Here is an 18428-nt window from a genome sequence, read left to right on the forward strand (position 1 = left end):
GACAGGATAGACATTCAACTTTTTCAGATCAGGGTATGTACCTACAAACATTACTATCCAATTTTCAGTATCACAATGTGTGAGAGGTAATATTCTTCTTTCACCAGTATTTTTCATCAATCAGTTCCTATTCAGGCTGTGTCTCATGTAGTCAGTGTAAGTGTGGGACAAGGTGTCTTTATTACATGTGTGCTCAAACKGAGGTATCTTGTTGTTCAGTGAAATAATATGACAATGACTGAGGGTGGAATTTGTCTGGAAATGTGGCTGTCCACAAAAATCTGTCTTAATGCAAATTCGAASACTGTAATATTCTCAGCATCGGTATAGAGAATAGGGGCATTTTTTTCTTCTAATCTCTAAGAAAAAAAAATTTCTTCAGTTTTATGGATATGTTTTTCTACTCAGTTATTTTGTACTTCATCTGTATAAATTTTGTTTACTGATTTAACTGCATTACAGGCAGTATTTCAAAAACTAGTTTGTGTATTTTTCTTCACAAAAGCCACATAAGATAACTTTTCCCTGGAGAAGGTATATAGTAAGTCAATAAAATATGAGTAACTTGATTGCATCAGTCAAATGCACACTGATATTAAAGAGTTCAAATGCACACTCATTTCATGTATTTATGTTTTTATTCTTCAAAAAAACAAAAACTCAAATATTATTATTTTTATGCAAATGAGATACATTAATTCTCAGCCTTTAAAATTAATATTCATCATCCTTAAAAGTAAATTAATATTTTACAATTTTATAATGATATTTRAAACACTGAGGGAAGGGATCAATAACTCTATTTTTCTTTCAGTACTTTTTAATGCAGTCCATAGCTGTTATAATCATGACAGACATTACACCTGGAATATCACAATTGTTCCAATATCCTTAATTTTACAGAAAACTAGAAATAACAAAAATGGAGTGTAAATTTCTCCATTCATTTCAGTTATGCATTAAGTTAAAAGTTTAACTTTTAAAACTAGTACTGCTAATTATGGGAGGGACATGTCTAAGGGCTTCTTCCAAATTAAATCTAATTGCAGGAGGTCTGGGTAGATAAAATAAAGRATAGTGTTAAAGCATATAGAAGATTTGTATGTCAAGGCCTCAAGAAACRTATTGCAGGATCTATTGGGGAGGTCATAACTGCATTCATTGAGCTTGAAGACAGACCTAGCTTTCTTCAGTTTGGRAAATGTTAGGTCAGGTAACATGTAAAGGCTAAGAGATCATGAACAGTGACAAAGTATAGCTTTTACACTTGTGAGGTAGCTAAGATCATCATTGGGACCTGAAAATTCAGGCAGTGATGTGTTGAACTGTACACGTAAACAAAACCAAACTATTTTCTGTCTCYATGTCCACAAATTTGTCCTTTGTAACCCAGTACTGTAGTCCTAGACTTAATTAAAACAGTGATTAAAGTATGTGCAGCTGCACACTCAAGCATAAGCCATACACACTCTCCTTCACAACAGAAATGCATGCCTGTCATATTTTTGTAAACCTGTTGCTTTCCCTTAGAGGCAGGCAAGCCAGTGTTTCATCTTAATGATGGCACAGACTGGGATGAAACATCGTGTCTGGGTCCAAGAAGAGAGTGAGTAGGGATTTCTAGAAGTATAGAGTACATGCCTGGTTTCAAAGGAGCACAGCATTGTTCTCATCTTTAAGTACACTGTTGCCAGTGTCCAAAATCGTGATTGGAATTTTCAGTGTTTGCCATGTTGTACTTACTCTGTGAGTGTGRTTGATTGGTATTTGCAATGCCAGGAGCTGTTTTTTAGTTCTTCTTGCATGTGTGTTAATGGTTGTCTCCAAGCTACACCATTTGCTTAGTTGAGATCCTGTGCTGGTGCAGAAATAAGACACAGCATATTTGTGAATCTTTCTTGTACACTGACAGAAGTGGGAATTGTGTCAATAATTTCAGAGAGAAGGGAATTAGGACCTGTAGAAAGATCTATGTTTTATAGAATGCTAAATAAATGTCCTTAACAAGACAAAACAACTATTCTCTTATTTCTTTCACTACTTTTCTGTTTCCTTTGCCTTTGTCCCCAGCTTTTATSCTCTTATTTTCATAATCACAAGAAGCCAAATTAGTCTCAAGTGTAAGACTGCCAAACCAGCTTTGAATTTCTTTGACTGTTCTAACTCTTTATACTTTGAGCCCARCAATGAGAACCAGAGACTATCCAGCTCATACCAGCTGAGGTGTTGGTGGCTCATTAGTTTGGTAGATGCTTCTCCCACTCAGTCTCAAATGTTGGCACATTTTAGACACCTCTACTTCCATCATGGTAAGTATCCGTTCATTTACAAGTAAATTTTCTTTTTTTTTGCATTAGGTATGCTACAGGTCCTGTGCTTTGCTTCCAATAAAAACCACGTWCTCCCTCTTCAAGTAATGGTGCAGTCAAATCCTGAGAGTTTACAGGAGGGAAGGAACCCAGAAGTTAAAAAAATAATGCTCCACTCAGAGGAGTGAAGCAATAAAAGGAGGGTTCACGGCTGGCAAAATTGTGTTGAGAAAAGAAGGGAAGGATAAAAAAATTAATCCTCAGAGTATAAGAGTACAATTGAGGAATGAAAGTAGTTTCAAAGTGGCTGAAAAGTAGGGAGAAAGAAGTTAGACTAATGAAATGGTAAATCCACGTGGTCAAACTAGAAGATCACAGTCAAGATCAATGAAAACAAGTTACAAGCAGAAAAGTCAAAACACACAAAATATTCTTATCTGTAAGCCAGAACAAACAGTCGGGATAATGACTTGACATTCTTTTCAAAATTTTGAAAGAAAGAAAATGGCAACAGAAATAGTGAGGGGAACAATTTTAGGAACCGATARTGGGAATGAAAGTGGGAATGAAAGATAGTGGGAAAATTCTATCCAACAGTTTCTGTATAACAAAATTTTGCTCTTTTATAAGCATAAGCCAAGCAATATAAATTCTCCTTCAAACTAGAGCAAATTTCTGTTTTTCATTTATATGTCTTTGAATAGTGTATGTGGCATATATGATGACTTAATTTAAACTAATAATCTGTCTCTATGGATTGTAGTTCCTTAGTTCTTTAGTAGCCAGGYAGGTTCCAATGCAGTGTCTTGACAGAAATGTGGCAACTCCATGCACCACTCCTCTGGCAGAGGTGGAATAAAGTCTGAYGAGTCTCAAATTTGAACTGATGACAGAGCCGAGTATTGACAACCTCAGCAGGAGTTTGTGTTTCTGGAGCAGGACAATCTGATTCTGCAACCTTGCTATTCCCAGTATGTTTCTGTGTACACAGTAGCAACAAAATATAGGATTGCAGCACGCAGGTCACTCACCTGTCCTAATCCATGGAGCAGGAAAATCTCCTTATGCTGGAAAGCACCAAAAACACTTGGCAAAAATATTCATCTCAGCTGCCTGGGTTTCAGAGTCTTTGATGACACATGTGCCTAAATTCCCATTATGGTCACTGGAGCCTCCTCAGCTCACCCTRTGCATTTATTTTAGAAGATCTGAACATCTCTCTAGACAAAGTCTAGGCCATAAGCTTGGCTGCTGAAGACCTCAGTTGACTGCAAGAGGAGATCAAACACCTTGTTGATGTAAGAACATCCGTGTGTAGGAGTTTGGCTTTGCAGGCTAACATCCTGCTCCTTGTGCCATAGCCTGGGCAGAGCCCTGATGAGTCCCCTGCCAGCAGGATGGATGGATGCACATCAGGCCTGGCAGCTTGGGCTCCAGTTGCCACCCCAGCCCTGCCACCACAGTCCTGCCACCACTGTCCTGCCCCAGGAGGCTGCACAGCCCCCACCAGCAGGCTGACAAGCTTAGTGAAGTTTGTTCTTTTGCTGGGATCAGGTGTGTGATGTGTCTTGGCTAATGAATGCAGYTGGTACGATTTTGCCCAGGACTGCAGCTGTTATCCCTACTGAAGGCAATCACACTCTGTTCATAAGCACTGCATGCAAAACACCCAACTGTCATTCACTAGTTCTTCATAATTGCTGCTAAAAAAATAAACTCCGCCATTGGAGGGGTGGGGGAGGAGATCAGATTGCTTGTTCTTACAGGGACTAATTATAAAATCCATGACTATGTTATTCAACATTCTGTTGACTTTGTGTCTTTTGGCAATTTCCCTCCTGTATTTCCTGAATGTTTCCCTACAAACAAATTTTCTGAAAGGGTGAGGGCCTGATGCAAGGAGTTTGAAACTTAGTTGAGAAGGGAGAATTACTTTTTGTGTTTTTGTGATTCTATTTATTTGCTGCTGTATGTAGCAGGACCCCATCTTAAAAGATATTGTCTAACTTATAAAGCAAAACCAAATATTGCAGATCAAATTCCTGTTTTCATTTTAAATCCTCACCAAATTAAAAAAAAAAAAAAAGAGAAAGAGAGAAATGTATTATTGAGAAATCCTAAGTCCTGGCATTTTCCATGTCAAGCTGATCTAATGCAGACAGTACCAACTAAAGAGAGGATTTTTTGTTGTTTGCAATTTAAATACGATGAAGTTAATATTTTCTTCCCAAAGGTAATCTCTTTCTACAGTGATAGGATATCGTGTTTCTGATTTTATTTACAGAGATAGGTGGGTGGGTTGGATCACTAAAACTAAGATTTGGGTTAGGGTGTGGATTTATATCCTGCCCCTCCCTGTACAGACTGTGACTGCTTATGTCTGGACTCCTATTTTCAATTAATTTGCAGTAATTAAAGGGTGCTGTGTGGGATGGGGCTAAAGAGAAACACAATTAAAATGTAATGCTTCTACTTTGGTATCTGCATCCTTATTTATTTTAAGCCTTCTTCAATGCTCTGACGAGTTTAAGTCTTCCTGTATCACATACTGTGCAAGCAGAAATATGTGAGTGAACTGTTGCCAATGGCTCTGAGCAAGCATGGGGCATGTTTCAGATTACACTGTTTTCTTGTTCGGATCTGATCCCTTTGCTAGGGAGGCTGAGAAAGGCAGCTCCAGGGGATTTGCTTCCAGCAGCAGCAGCAGCAGCAGCACATGATCCCTCAATCGCGTGATTCTCACCACCGAGGACTAATGGGGAGGGTGAAGAAAAAGTGAATGCTGCCTTGGAGAAGCAACAGCATTTTCTTCTGCTCGTGGGGCCCCTCCACCAGCTGGACATTTCATGGCTTCTCCAAGGTTAGAAACCTACTGCTGCCCAAACCGGGATGCAGCTACACAGCTAGTGATGAGCTTCCAGCCTGAAGTCTTCTGCGGGGTCTGCATTGGCAGTGCCTCCATCAGTCTGCTCCTGACCATCCTGCAGCTCCTGCCGAAGAAGGGACAGAGCCCACGGAAGATGCCCAAAGCTTCGTCCTCTTCCACCATCCTTCTTCTTATCTCCATTTGTGACATCCTTGGAGCCTTAGGTAAGTGCCTGCTTGATGTCCCTTGCCATTGCTGTAACAGCCTCTTGTTGCTCTGAGGTACCACAAACAAATAAGCTGGTGAGTGGACAGCAGAGATTTCTGTGGGAAGCATGCTGTATGTGTTSCCAGGAAGATTTGGACTAAGTGAGATCAGGAAATTATGGACTTTTGGAGAGAAAGTTCTTGTTTAATAGTTATACTGTAGAAATGAAAGCTATTGATAAATCTACACCAAACTCTCTGCTTTAAAGCAAATTAAAATCTAGAATAGCAAATGGTTCTCAGAGTAAGGCATAAAATGGAAGTGAGGCAGCACATTGGAAACTAAATCTGACATTAAACACTTAGGCAATCCATAGGATTGCATTTGAAAACCACTATCCTGTATGTCCTTAAATCCTTTTGGACCAAGTGTGCCTCTTGTTCATGTGCCAGACACTTCTTTGGGCAYATCACATTGACAGCAAATGAGTTTGACTTGCAGCCACACACAGATTATGCTGGACACAGGCTTTTGAAATGTGACTAAAGCTACCTTATCAAGGACAACCTGCTGCCCAGACCCTGCCTGATAATCTGGGGAAATAAACCAGAGAGAATAAAACAGAATGCATGAGTCAAAATGAAATTATTGTGTCTTAAGCTGTCCCATCAGTCATTTGGTCATTTTTCCCATCAGTCATTTACTGCCAAATTAGGTATAAATTACCATGACACATGCTATCAAAATACAAGAGAAGTTTGTATCTACAGTAGCATTTCCCCCCCTCACATTAGGTAATAGAAGGAATGGTGTTTTCTCTCACTTGCTTCTTGTGTGTGTGTACCTGTGTATCTGTGGGTCTTTGTGTTTCAGATTTTTTCCCCTTTCTTATCCAGCCAGGTTCTCTCACAGGATCTAATAAATACTAGTATTAAAAYAAAGATTATAGGGGGAAATAAAGAGATATGGAAAATATATATGTGCATTCACTTGGAAAAGGTCCTTTCTATCAGATGAAGACAACAATAGATAGAGTTCTTTTTCTCCTTTCCTCTTTCACTAGCAGATTCAAACTAGTTATCCAGTGTTGTCTTTGTATTAGACTCACTTTGGTGGGTGGGAAACAGTTATTCTTGGTGGGAAACCTGGTCATTTTGTTCTGTTACCTGTTGGTGCTTTATTTCAAGCAAAGCCAGAAAACCTCACTAACAAACTCTCAGGTCGTTAACTCATTTTAAAAAATGGTACTGTTGTTACCTAATTCAGAAACCCTGCTTTGTTTAGTCCTATGACAGAAGAAAAGAGCTGCTTGTAAAACAAAGGCAGAGARAAGCAAAAAGTACCTTTTTTTCTGCAGTGGGGGATTATAGAGAAGTGAGTATCAGTGTACAGATATATGCTGGTAATAGTTTCTTAGTGTTTTATGTCAATCTGTTAAATGCTATCCAGTTTATTTCAGGGAAGCATGTCACAGCATCTCTAAGTAAGTGAGATTCTGATCTATGTAACATTTTAAGTCCCTGCAGCTTCCAACTCTTGGGGCTGCTTTCCCTGAATGATTACACTGACATTTAAATAGCACAGTTGTCCCTGTTGTGCTCCTCTGCAGCCGTTGCTTTCCTGTAGACGCAAAAAATCTGGGCTGCGATGTGAAATATGTGGCCAGGGAAAAGCATGTGACTCAAATCACACCAGCAGATTCAAAGCATTAATACATTTTTTTTCTTTAGGTGTGATCTTCAGGTCAAGTGTATGGCTGGGTTTTCCAGGCTTCATAGCTAACATTTCTGTGGTGAAYGGGACTGACGTGTGGCCTTCCACCTTCTGCGTGGGGAGCGCGGTAGGTACAGAGATCACCCCCCTTTCTCCTGCTCCCAATTAAGAGTCCCTCTGCGTGGGGAGTCTGAAAGGAAAACTATCGTGTCCAAAAGGAAATGTGGCTGTGAGTCAGAGCCTGGATATGATGGTTTCAGCCTCTGCCCCACCCCTGCAAGTGTGTTCATGCCTCCCTGTGAGAGCCTGGCTCAGGGTGGGCAGGATGATAGATGGTGCCATGGTGTGTTAAGGATATAGGGCAGCACGGTCAAACTGATCCCAGGAGTTCTGTGGTATTCACTCATCACAGTGTGCCAGGGGAGTGGAGTACACCAAAGTCAGGCACATGGAGCCGTAAGGGTGTAAGTAACCCCAAAAGGTCTGTGAACCCTTTGGGTTTGTGCTGGCACAGCCCCATGAACGCCCCAGCAGCTCTGTCACTGGCAGAATGAGGTTATCTGTACATGTTCTCTGTCAGAAACTGCAGCCTGTGTGGTGGCAGTGGGGCCACCTGAAACCAGCAACTTGGGTAGCTCAAATTAGCTTTTGTGGCATGAGAGTGAGTGTTTTAGACACAGAGGGACAGCAGGAAAAATATACTCAAACCCACAAATCTGCTGGCAGAAGGTCTGTCCCTGCCATGTAGGATTTCAGCTCAGATTGCTGGGCATTCAACGACTGCATCTGGCCAAGTACCTTCTGGATAATTAAGCATCTTCTGGATTAAAATGCAAGAATAAGAAGATGTAAATGCATTACAAAAGTACAGATTGAAACTCAGTTCTAAATTTAACAGTCAAAATACTGGGATATATTTTTGAGCTTACTGTACAAGAATAAAGGTCACAATTTTTACCAAAACATTGAAAATGAAAAATGAGACAGATCATCACTTTACCCAGATTCAATAGGATTCAGTRGGATCCCTAATGAATTAATGCATGAGCAATAGCAGTACTAGCTTTGCAATTCAAAGTTTACAGTGTAGAAGGGGATAGGCTGCATGTAAAGAAAATTACTCAGTAGTTTTAAAATAAAGCAATATGTACCAAATTGAACACACTGTGCTTTATATGCCTCTATAATGGCAGTTTCAAACATGATAGTTTTGTGACATGGACACAAATATAAATTGTATGCATCTATCAATTCTCAATTCTRTCACATAGGTTTAAGTTGTGCTTATTAGATGCAAATGTTTTTTTCTTTGAGAAAGAACCAACAGCCTCAATATCTTGCAGGAAGRATGTCCTATTCAAAACCCATTCCTTCTCATGTTTCACTTTCTGGCCCAYAATACATGAAAAAGTATTTTTAAATATGACCAGGTACTATATGCAGACTGTTTTTCATTTGAATCTYAGGTTAGATGCTGAGCAGCACAGCGGTCTACCAGGAAAATTCTGTAATTTGAGTAATTTTAAATTTAGATTAAATTGTATTGGAATGAAAACTAACCCTTCTTCCACTCATTTCCCCATACGTATTCTCATGTGAGTTAATAAAATGTTTCCGATTCTATTTTATTTTTCTTTTAGTACTATTGTTTTATTTCTCTTAACCACAAACCAATACAAACTCCAAATAGTGAAGCTTTCAAATTCCCCTTTGAATGGTTTGGAGGCACTCTTTCAGTCTCTGTAGCAAGATGTGTCATTTTGCAAAAAAGTAAGATATCATATCAAGCTTTGGGTTTTAAGTACATCTGATTTATATTATTTTTGCAGTCTTGTCTATGTTGGATTTTCCAGAAAGACTCTGCAGTTTATTTTTGTATTTGTGTGTGTGTGTATGTAGTAAATTGTGCATTTTTGAACTGCAGCAAATATGTAAATGTGATGATGAAGTTACATGCTGAATGTGATGGGTAGAATGTATTAGAAGGAGAGATTTTATTTTCTGCCTCCTGTGCACTAGGAAAATGTCAGTGTTTGAATTAAAGCCTGAATAATTTGTGCCACAAGTGGCTAGAGTTAGGGTCTACACCCATGGTGAGGGGAARTATTTCCCAGCTTGATTTGCCTTTTGGAGGAAAGAGAACTAGATCTCTATTCATTGGCATTTGGCTCAGTCACAAGTATGTTGATTTCCAGATGTAAAATGATGCTACTATGGAGCTGTGATAAAGGATATTCAGATAAGAGCTGAAAGATGGCTTGGAGGGAAAGTAACATGAATATTAAAACAGTCCCAGACTATTACAAAGAGCCAGTTCCTATGGGGAAGAAATGTGGAATTTATATACAATGGCAAAGAAAGGTCACTTATCTTATATAAGCTCATGGGAAAAATGCATAGGGTCAGCACAAGAATGCTGTGGAATTTAGCTTGACTTGAACCTGTTTCCTTTGGATTTTTATTGAAGTTATCAGTCAGGGAGTTCAGTAGGGATATTTTTCCAGAACGTGAGTGATTTTCTCATCAATGATCTTTTTTTCTTGATAATGATCTTGTGCATGGAGAATACACCCATCACATGCAGAAACCACAAATGCATAAGTAGACTGTGGTTATGACTGACCTCAGTTATATTTTTGTGCCTCAGCTACTGAGAAACAACTGAAATTTTAACCTAAAATTAAAACATCCTAGCTAGAAATTTCTTTGGGCTTCACTCATGATGTTCAGGTTACGAACTGAGAGGTAAAGGGCATGTTTTCTAAATCAGAAAATAAGCTGTGAAAGCAAATGCTGTTCAATTTACCTACAACTTGGCCCATAGGCTACAACCATGCTGTTCCCGTGATTTTGAATAAGATTTCATACTTCATAATCTCACCTGGAAAATACACACATTTAAGGAACAAATCACCAGGCCAGAGGTTTGAGTCCCTTCCCTGCCCCAGCAGCACTGGAGGAGCAGCTGTGACATTTGGCACTTCTTTCCCCTCTAGATGTGGATCCAGCTGTTATATAGCGCTGGCTTCTGGTGGTTGTTTTGCTATGCTGTTGATTCTTATTTGGTGGTGAGAAGATCAGCTGGACTGAGGTACCAGAGTTAAAGCTCTGAATTTGTTCTTTTCCTTCCAACACTGTATATCTCTGTTTGCAGCTGTCTGAGGGTGTAAGTGAGGCTTGCACAATCATCTGATGTTCGTATGGTTACCAGGTAATGATAGGAATGAGTGGTGTTCTAAGTGCTTAAATTGCCAGGGCCGTGCTCAGATATTGATTTATGTCTAACTTGAATTTAAATGTAACTGAATTCATTTAACCTTTGGAAAAATATGGAACAAATTGTGATCTATAAACTTTATGGCAGTGAGATTACAATTTTTGTCCTACTCTGTACCTGAAATTGGTTCTTGCAGCAAAAAAAAATAGTGTTATCCTGAAAAACCAAAAAAATCAGAGGGGAAAAGTGCTGCATTTCATACAGGTAATTTCACATAGTTAAATTCCTCTTTAAAATCTTTTTTCTCTCATTTTTTATTTTATCCATTTCTCACTGAGTGTAGTCATTACTGCTCTTCTGATCATATTTTTTAAGTCCCTCAGAAGAAAAATACATATTTACTATATATTTATCTGCAATGCCTGTGACAGAAGAACCTTAACCCTTTGGAAAGTAGCATGCTTTAATGCCAGACAGAAAATATAAGATGTCTCTAAGTTGATTGTTAGAAGAGCAAAATAACCTTCAGCTGCTACTGCTAAACTTGGAATTATGTGACTCTTCCCAGATGATACAGAGCAGTCAGGTACTAAGGATATGGTTCYTCTGGCAGATGTAACCAAAATGGACCTCTTTCAGTTAACTTTAGGCTGTTGAGGATAAACCTGATTTTGTAAAGTCCCATAGTTCTAGTCAAACATCTACGACCTGTCTCCTTCCCCCATCGCTGTTAACAAAAAAAAAGATGTGTATTTGGGCTTGATTCTAGGATCAGCAAAGGACATCCTACAGACACAGATCCGAATCCCCCTATGCAGTATGCAACTCCAAAAGTTAAACATAATTCTCTTCAAATTACAAGACAATGGCTTATTTGACTGTTCGGCTCCATTCTTAATCTGCTAATTTGCTCTCTGCAGGAGAAATGAAAGATTCATTCTTTCATGGAGGGGTTCCTTCTCAATAATTAGGGTAGGGAAAGAGCCTTGTCCTCTCCACCCTACAGGCTTGAGGGGACAGAGGTTCTATGTGCAAGCTTGAATAACTGCTTTGGTTCATTCTTTTTCCAAAGGACCCCCACCCCAATCTGCTTTCCTTTGTTTAGTGTACTGCTGGTGTTGTTTTGCACCATTTGYTATGTGTTAAGCTCTTTTTCAGTGAGGGTCCTATTTGTGCATTGCAATGTGGGCCRTGTAAGGTTTGATATCTTTARTGGTGCCTGTCCTGTTTGCTGCTCRCAGTACGATCGTGCTGTACCACATGATGACGTGGGGCCTTGCGGTGCTGCTCTGTGTGGAGGGGATTGCTCTGCTTTACTACCCTTCTCTCTCCAGGTAAGCAGGCTCTGGGAGCAGGCTGGGAAGTTGTGGCACTCTCTTGGCATTTGGATGTCTTTTGGTCAGCTTTAGAGACAGGTTCCAACAGCTGAGCATTCTGATCTTTGCCAGGGATGTCTCACTGAGTCAGTGAGTGTGCTGGAAATGCCTGCCTGGGCTTCAGGGGGCCCTGAAGAAATGTGCCAGGCAGTACAAGCACTTGGGCATGCTGTGATACAGCTTCTGCTATGAGCCACCATTCTCCCACTCCTGGTTTTAGCTTTCCTTTCAATTTGAGAAAAATGCACAGACAGTGCATGCTAAAAATCAGCTTTMTGTCCMATGTGAACTGGTGGTAAAGGTGTATGAATTAAAAGTTTTGCATCTTTTGCTTCATTCCTTTCTTTTTTTATTTTGAGTTAAAGGTGACATATRACAGCCAGAACTGTCAGCTGTGGGGAAAAAAAAATGCATAATCTTGTAATGATTTCTTCTCAGCTGTGAAAATGGCGTGGAACATGCAATCCCACATTACATCACAACCTATGCCCCACTCCTGCTAGTGCTCGTGGCCAACCCAATCCTGTTTAGGAGGACAGTATCAGCAGGTATGTTCCTAATGGCCAGCATCAGTCAGTCTGGGTTATTTAGCAACATAGCAGTRCTGTAGAAAGTCATGCCTTTGTACTCAGTGATGTGGGACAGCTCCTTGTTAAATCATAACGATACAGCAAGGGCTGGGAAGCAGTTGCCTATTGAAATGAAGACATCATTTTCATGGAGAATTTACCCTAGAGACACACTCTGATGACACWCTCAAGCTATTCTCTTATTAACCTCTACAGCAGATTGGCAAAGGTGTTTCCATGTTACTTGATTTAAAGCATTTGAGGCAAGGTACAGTGGATGTTTAACTCTATTTAGTTTTGGTACCAACCTCGATTTCAGAATGTGATTTATTCTAGCTGGTGAGATCTGAGAGTTGATTTTACTTCTTGGCAGCCCTAGAACAAAAAATGTAATGAAATGCGATCAGAATTTTGTCACAGGTGATTCTAAGATTATGAAACAAATGAGAATTGTACATAGCTCATATGGGATCTTGAAGTTCCAGTTTAATTTATTAGCCAGTGCTTGGAAGAAATGAGACTGAAAAAAAGCCATGGAATCATTAGCATATAATATGATCAGTGCTAGATGTTTGCAGTACCTGAATTTATCTACACATTGATTCTATAAAATATCTGGACAAAAATCTAGTATTCTCAGTTCAGTCTTTATCCCATCCATTCTCTGTCCCTCAGTCATGTTAATTTTCAAAGAAGCATCTGTTCTTTTAAAAAGTTGTTCCCATAAGAAATTGTTCATTATAAATTTGTTTGTGCATTTCTATATTCCTTGTGATATCTGAAAAGCATGTGGCATAAATTTTTTTTCTGACATTACATCTTCGAGTTTTAGAGGTGTAGCTAATGCTGTATCAATGACACAATGAAAAACAATGTGCATAATGGRATAGAAGATATTCTATTTTAGTCTAAGCATCACATAGTAACTATGTAATTATACCACACACTATATCGAAGGCACACACTACCTTTTGTTATAAAATAGAAGTATTTTGAGCATATTATTTAATATTTTTTGTGGAACTGAGAGAAGAAAAACCATCTAGTGAGATATTTTTCATTTTAGGAATCCAATTGTGTGTAATTATTTACCTTTAATATTAGGCTATATGTGAGATTTCTTATAAATGGTCCTTCCAGTTTATGAACTGCTGTTGGGGACAAATACATCCATTCCTTTGTTCCTTCTTTCAGGTCTCTATCTTCTGGATTTTTGTGCCTAAACTAACGAGATGTGCGTATATTAATGAATATAATTATATACTTTTCAGTTGCCTCCTTACTGAAAGGGAGACAAGGGATTTACACAGAGAATGAAAGACGTCTGGGGACAGAGATCCAGATGCGCTTCTTCAAAATTATGCTGGTGTTTGTTATTTGGTAAGAGGTGCATTGTTTTGTTTTAAACTGCCTTTTYCCCAGAGGGAGAGAGTCAGGGACAAGAGTAAAGACTGGTGGGTTGCTTCATTTGTTTGTCTTTATGCTTGGAAGGGAAGGCATCTAAGGAAGAAACAGTTCTAAACTCGTTCACAAAGGAGCTGAATCACTCCTGTAAMGTCACAAGGCTGTGAGGAAATGATAAAATGTTTAACCAACAGAAAAGCAAAAGCAACAAGAAACAATAGCAAAAAATTCCCAATAGGTTGGGCATAGACTGAAGCTGTCAGGTACAGCTCTGTGGGCTGATAAAGGGCTTTCTCTAATCAAGATTTCTCAGAGCCTCTTGTCACCAAACACATCATTGAAAACATGAAATAAATATGTTTTTAAATCTGACTTCATGGCTCTGACTATGATCACACAGTGCAGCCACCTCTGTGCTCTGCAGTTCTTGAGTGTCTGAAAAAGCCGCAGATGGTGACTGGAAACCAAGGAAATGCCAGAAGAGAAAACTCCATGTGATTGTGTGTGAAATTTCTGATTATTTAATATTTAAAAAATATTCTGTCTTCCTTCATGAAAAGAGCACTTTGGCGTGAGACAGAAAAGAGATACGGAGGAGATGGGTGGGACTATAGGAAATGGTCCTGGAGTAGTGAAATCAGTGGGACAAACTCAGCAGTCCCTACAGCTACTTCTTTATACACAGGTGTATTAATGCACATTACATTGCTTTAAAAGGCTGAGCAGGGAGAAAGGCTGCCTCTTTTATCTTGTCTTGGCTGCTGTCTACTGGAGTTCTCTGAAAGGAAATAATTTTCTTTTTTGGGGGAATAACTGAGTCTGCTTGGCTTGGAAGTGAAGTTTCCAATATGAAGGGTGGGGAGAGAAGGGAGTGAGAGACAGCAGCGAAGGATCCTGCAGCATGGCTTCCTGGAAATTGCTGAAATAATAAGGAGCAGAGATTCAGCCAAGCTCCCAGGGCCRTGGAAAGAGAGCCCAGAGGCACCACAGAACTGCATTGCAACCTAAGAAATGGTGGCCAGCTTGATTATCTGGGGACAAGCATGAAAAGAAAGGCCAGTTTCCCATGAACATTGTGGGGACATTTGTTTATTTCCATTCTGTCTCGTTCTAGGCTTTCCTATTAAAAAATAAAGTCACAGCTCTGGTTTAGGATTTTGTTCCAATAAAACATAAGCTTTAGAGTGTAAAAACATTCTYAAAGGTTACTGGAGGGAAAGATTGAGGCAGTTTCATCTCAGAAGGGTAGGGAAGATTCCCTTCCATCCCAGAAGTCAAATATGGACTTCTTTAGTCACAGACAGCTTGTTGGGGCAACATAGGGTAGAAGAGATGCCTACAGATTTGGGAGGGRAGAGCAGGAGGTTTTACATTGTGATAAATTTAATTGTGCAAAGGTCATATATAAAACCCTTTAGAAAGCATATCATGGATGCTGGTGGTTTCCTTTCTGAAGCTGCAGTACAGCTGTGCGGAAAGAAATATATAGAAAAACAAAGAAATGCTTTTCTCACTGTTTAGATGTCATAGGAAATTACAGCCATTTGCTACAACCTCTATTTAGTGTAGAACATACTCAGTTTCTTTCACTGAATGAGGCTTGATTATGATCTTCCTCATTTGGAAATAGATGCTACCTTTATTAAAAAAAAATGTTAGGATTTTCAAGGATTTAAAAGTCAATTTTGTGTAGCTTTGTAGATTTTTTTAATGGACATTTTGAAAGTCTGTAATCTAACCCTGAAATTTTAACTCCAGCTGGAAATCCTGAAGCCTTTTACAACAAAATGTGCRTATATTTGTGTGCCTTGTCTGTGAGCACAACTCTTCTAAGGCCCAAGTGAAAGAAGTTAGTGTGCACGATGTTCCCATTATGAATCACACTTGCTTTTATCTCAATTTTATTCTGCAACTGAATGTTCTGCAGCAAGTTAAAATTATCAGATTTTTTTTTTCCTTTTTTTCTTTTCTTGTATTGACTTCTTTGTCTAGGCCTGGGCAAGCAGGCAGGGTCTGGTCCTTRATCGTGATCTCAGAGACCTACTGGTCCCTTCAGGTTGAGATTTAATTAGAAATCCAACCATTGTTAGACTTGATAATCTTAGAGGTCTTTTCCAACTCTAATTATTCTATGATTAAAAAAAAATCTTATTGGGTTTACAATGAGTTTAATTTGTATAATTTGAAGGTAAAGCATGTTTTACATGCACATACATTTGTAACTGTCCTTTTCTCCTTTGCACCTCCCACAGCTGGTCATCCAACATCATCAATGAGACCCTTTTGTTCTATCTCGAAATGCAGCCAGATATCAAYGAAATGCCCCTGAAAAACATCAGAAGTGCTGCACTGATCACCTGGATTATAATGGTGGGTCAGCTGTGACATTGCTCAGCCTTAGAAATCCCTGCTCTAAGATTGGTGGAARAGCACCAGCACAATGTGTGGTTTATGATTTTGAGGGATATAAACACTTTGAAAATCAAGGAGGAAAAGGAGAAAGTAAGAGAAAGGAATGAGCAGTCAGTGGGAATGTTTTTTACATGTAAACTTTGCCAAAAATGTCCTAGGGGTCAACTTTTTCTTCAATTTACTGGGGTATGCATTCTCCCTGTGAGAGATCACTACCCATTTTAAGATCCAGAACAGATAACTACAATGATTTCTAGCCTAACCTTGCCAAACTCTGCCATAATGAAGATGCAAAATTTTAGCTCACAGTTTCTGAAGGTCTCTCAATTAAAAGGGCATTTCATGGTAATTCTCTGCTTACAATTAGGGTGGGGGGTTTACGTTATAAAGAATATAATTACATCTTATGACCTTTGGATCATTATTTGGGAAAAAAAGGTAAAAAATCTTTCACACAAGGAACCAAAAATATCTGTAAAGTTCTGGCCTCTTACTGTACCCTCTTTTCCCTATTTAAATATTTGACAAGGGATTTTTCAGCAGTGACAATGCAGGTTTGTTTTCCAAGAGCATTTATTCTGGAGCTATTAAATAGGTGTAAGGCCTGAGCATGTTTTGTGTAAATAAGGATTTGAGCAGTTTTGCATTGAAGGATTAAGTGATGCAGCTGATGTGACACAAGCTCCTCCAGTGACAAAGACTGAACACATTCATGTGACAGGGACCTTGCTCTTGCTCACCTGGAGAGCAAGAGGTCAGGCCTAGGGAGTCACCTAGGTTTCAAATTGGCAGTAATTTTTTTTTTCCTATGAGAAAAATAGAATCAGCTAAAGCTATTAATTTGTTAAGCATCTCATGGCATCGGGAACAGAGACAAACCTTTTGGTGATCACTTGGGATTTTCTTTTTCAGTGCCTCCCCCAATTTTTCCATCCCTCTTTGATGGACATTTTCACTGGCTCAAGAATCTAAAGCAATTCCAGACAGATAATTCCTGCTATTTTTAAAACTTGACTGACCATGCTATTGTCTCCTCTCATATATTTGACTTGTAATGAAAAATATACATGCTTTTGTGAATAAAAAATTCTAGAACTTGTAGGGCAAGTTAAAAACACACCAAGGGATTGACTGGCTAAACTTTATGCTAGAAAACCATTTGGTGCTCACTGCTTACTGTTATGGCCTCAGCATTTTGGAAAAAAAGATCATGGTATTTTTGTCTTATTTGTTTGTGTCTGCAATGGCCACAACATATATTTTTATTTGTATGCAAATAGCATATTTTAAAGACAGCAACCATTCAGTGAAAGGGAAGTTTTTAACAYATGCAAAGCATTTTGCTGGAGTTGWGGATGAAGCCTTCCTTGCTGGTCTAACTCCTGTTGCACTTCTCTTTCCTAGGGGGTTCTWAATCCCATGCAGGGCTTTCTCTTCACATTGGCTTTCTATGGCTGGACAGGWTGGAGAGTGGACCTGAAATGGCGAAAAAGAGAAATCCCCTGGGAATCCATGTCCTCATCAACTGCGGGGGAAAATGCCTACCCCTCACCAGTGAACTACCAAAGCAACATCCACGATTCCAAGAAGATCTCGACCACTGACAGCCAGCAGACCGATGAGGCCATAAGCATGTTGTCTGAAGGTAACACCAGCAGTGACGAGAGAATAACCAGAAGCTCTCCCATCTACCAGGGCTGGTAGTTTTTAAGTGCAGAGCTGGATCTAACTTTTCCTGGATCTAACTTTTCACGTTGTCAATACTCATAAAACCACGCCAATGTGTGAATCATTGCGTACTCTGGAATTAGGTTTGTGCTCAATGGCTTGATGTCATTTCCTGTAACTTGTGAGACCATGTGAGACAGAGAGATATGGTTTATGTCTTCGTTTGCCTTCTAGGAGACATGTAAACAGGCTTGAACCATGTAGAAAGGCTTGAACCTTTTTCACCAGGAGTATTTCTCTGCAAAGATATATGTTACATATGATTAATTTTCACTCATTTTGTTTTAATCTCTCCTGTAACCTCCTTATGGTAGAATAGTCTTTTGTTTAAATAAATGGACTATTAATATGTTGGGTTTTTAAATATGTTGCCTTGCTTGTCTTGCTCAGCATAAAATTCCTCATCCACCATTACAGTTCTAGGATTTCCGAGACACCATTTCCAGCCTTGACAGTCTGGTAAAGTATGRGTGACAGCAAACTCTGACCTAAGCACAGATATTTCCTGTTTGTGTAGGCTTTCACAGTCTTCTTTTAGCTTGTTTATGTGAATTTTTGGTGTGGTTTTATCTAGGGAGCTGAAAGGCTTTATTGAAAAAAAAAAAATTAAGCCCAGCATAGGCTCCA

General features: G+C 39.2%; 1 protein-coding gene across 1 annotated transcript; it reads left to right on the forward strand.

The window, feature by feature from the left end:
* Positions 1–4871: 4871 nt before the first annotated feature.
* GPR143 (G protein-coupled receptor 143) lies at positions 4872–18150 on the forward strand. Its single transcript, XM_057389772.1, has 8 exons — positions 4872–5399; positions 7113–7222; positions 10092–10186; positions 11554–11646; positions 12127–12236; positions 13529–13637; positions 15914–16031; positions 17478–18150. Exons 1-8 carry the CDS (start codon positions 5156–5158, stop codon positions 17775–17777), a joined length of 1179 nt encoding a protein of 392 aa, XP_057245755.1. The 5' UTR covers positions 4872–5155; the 3' UTR covers positions 17778–18150.
* The last annotated feature ends 278 nt before the right edge of the window (positions 18151–18428 follow it).

This window comes from Malurus melanocephalus, unplaced genomic scaffold (genome assembly GCF_030028575.1).
Source record: "Malurus melanocephalus ecotype Western Australia unplaced genomic scaffold, MMel_1.1 scaffold_1, whole genome shotgun sequence".
NCBI lineage: Eukaryota > Metazoa > Chordata > Aves > Passeriformes > Maluridae > Malurus > Malurus melanocephalus.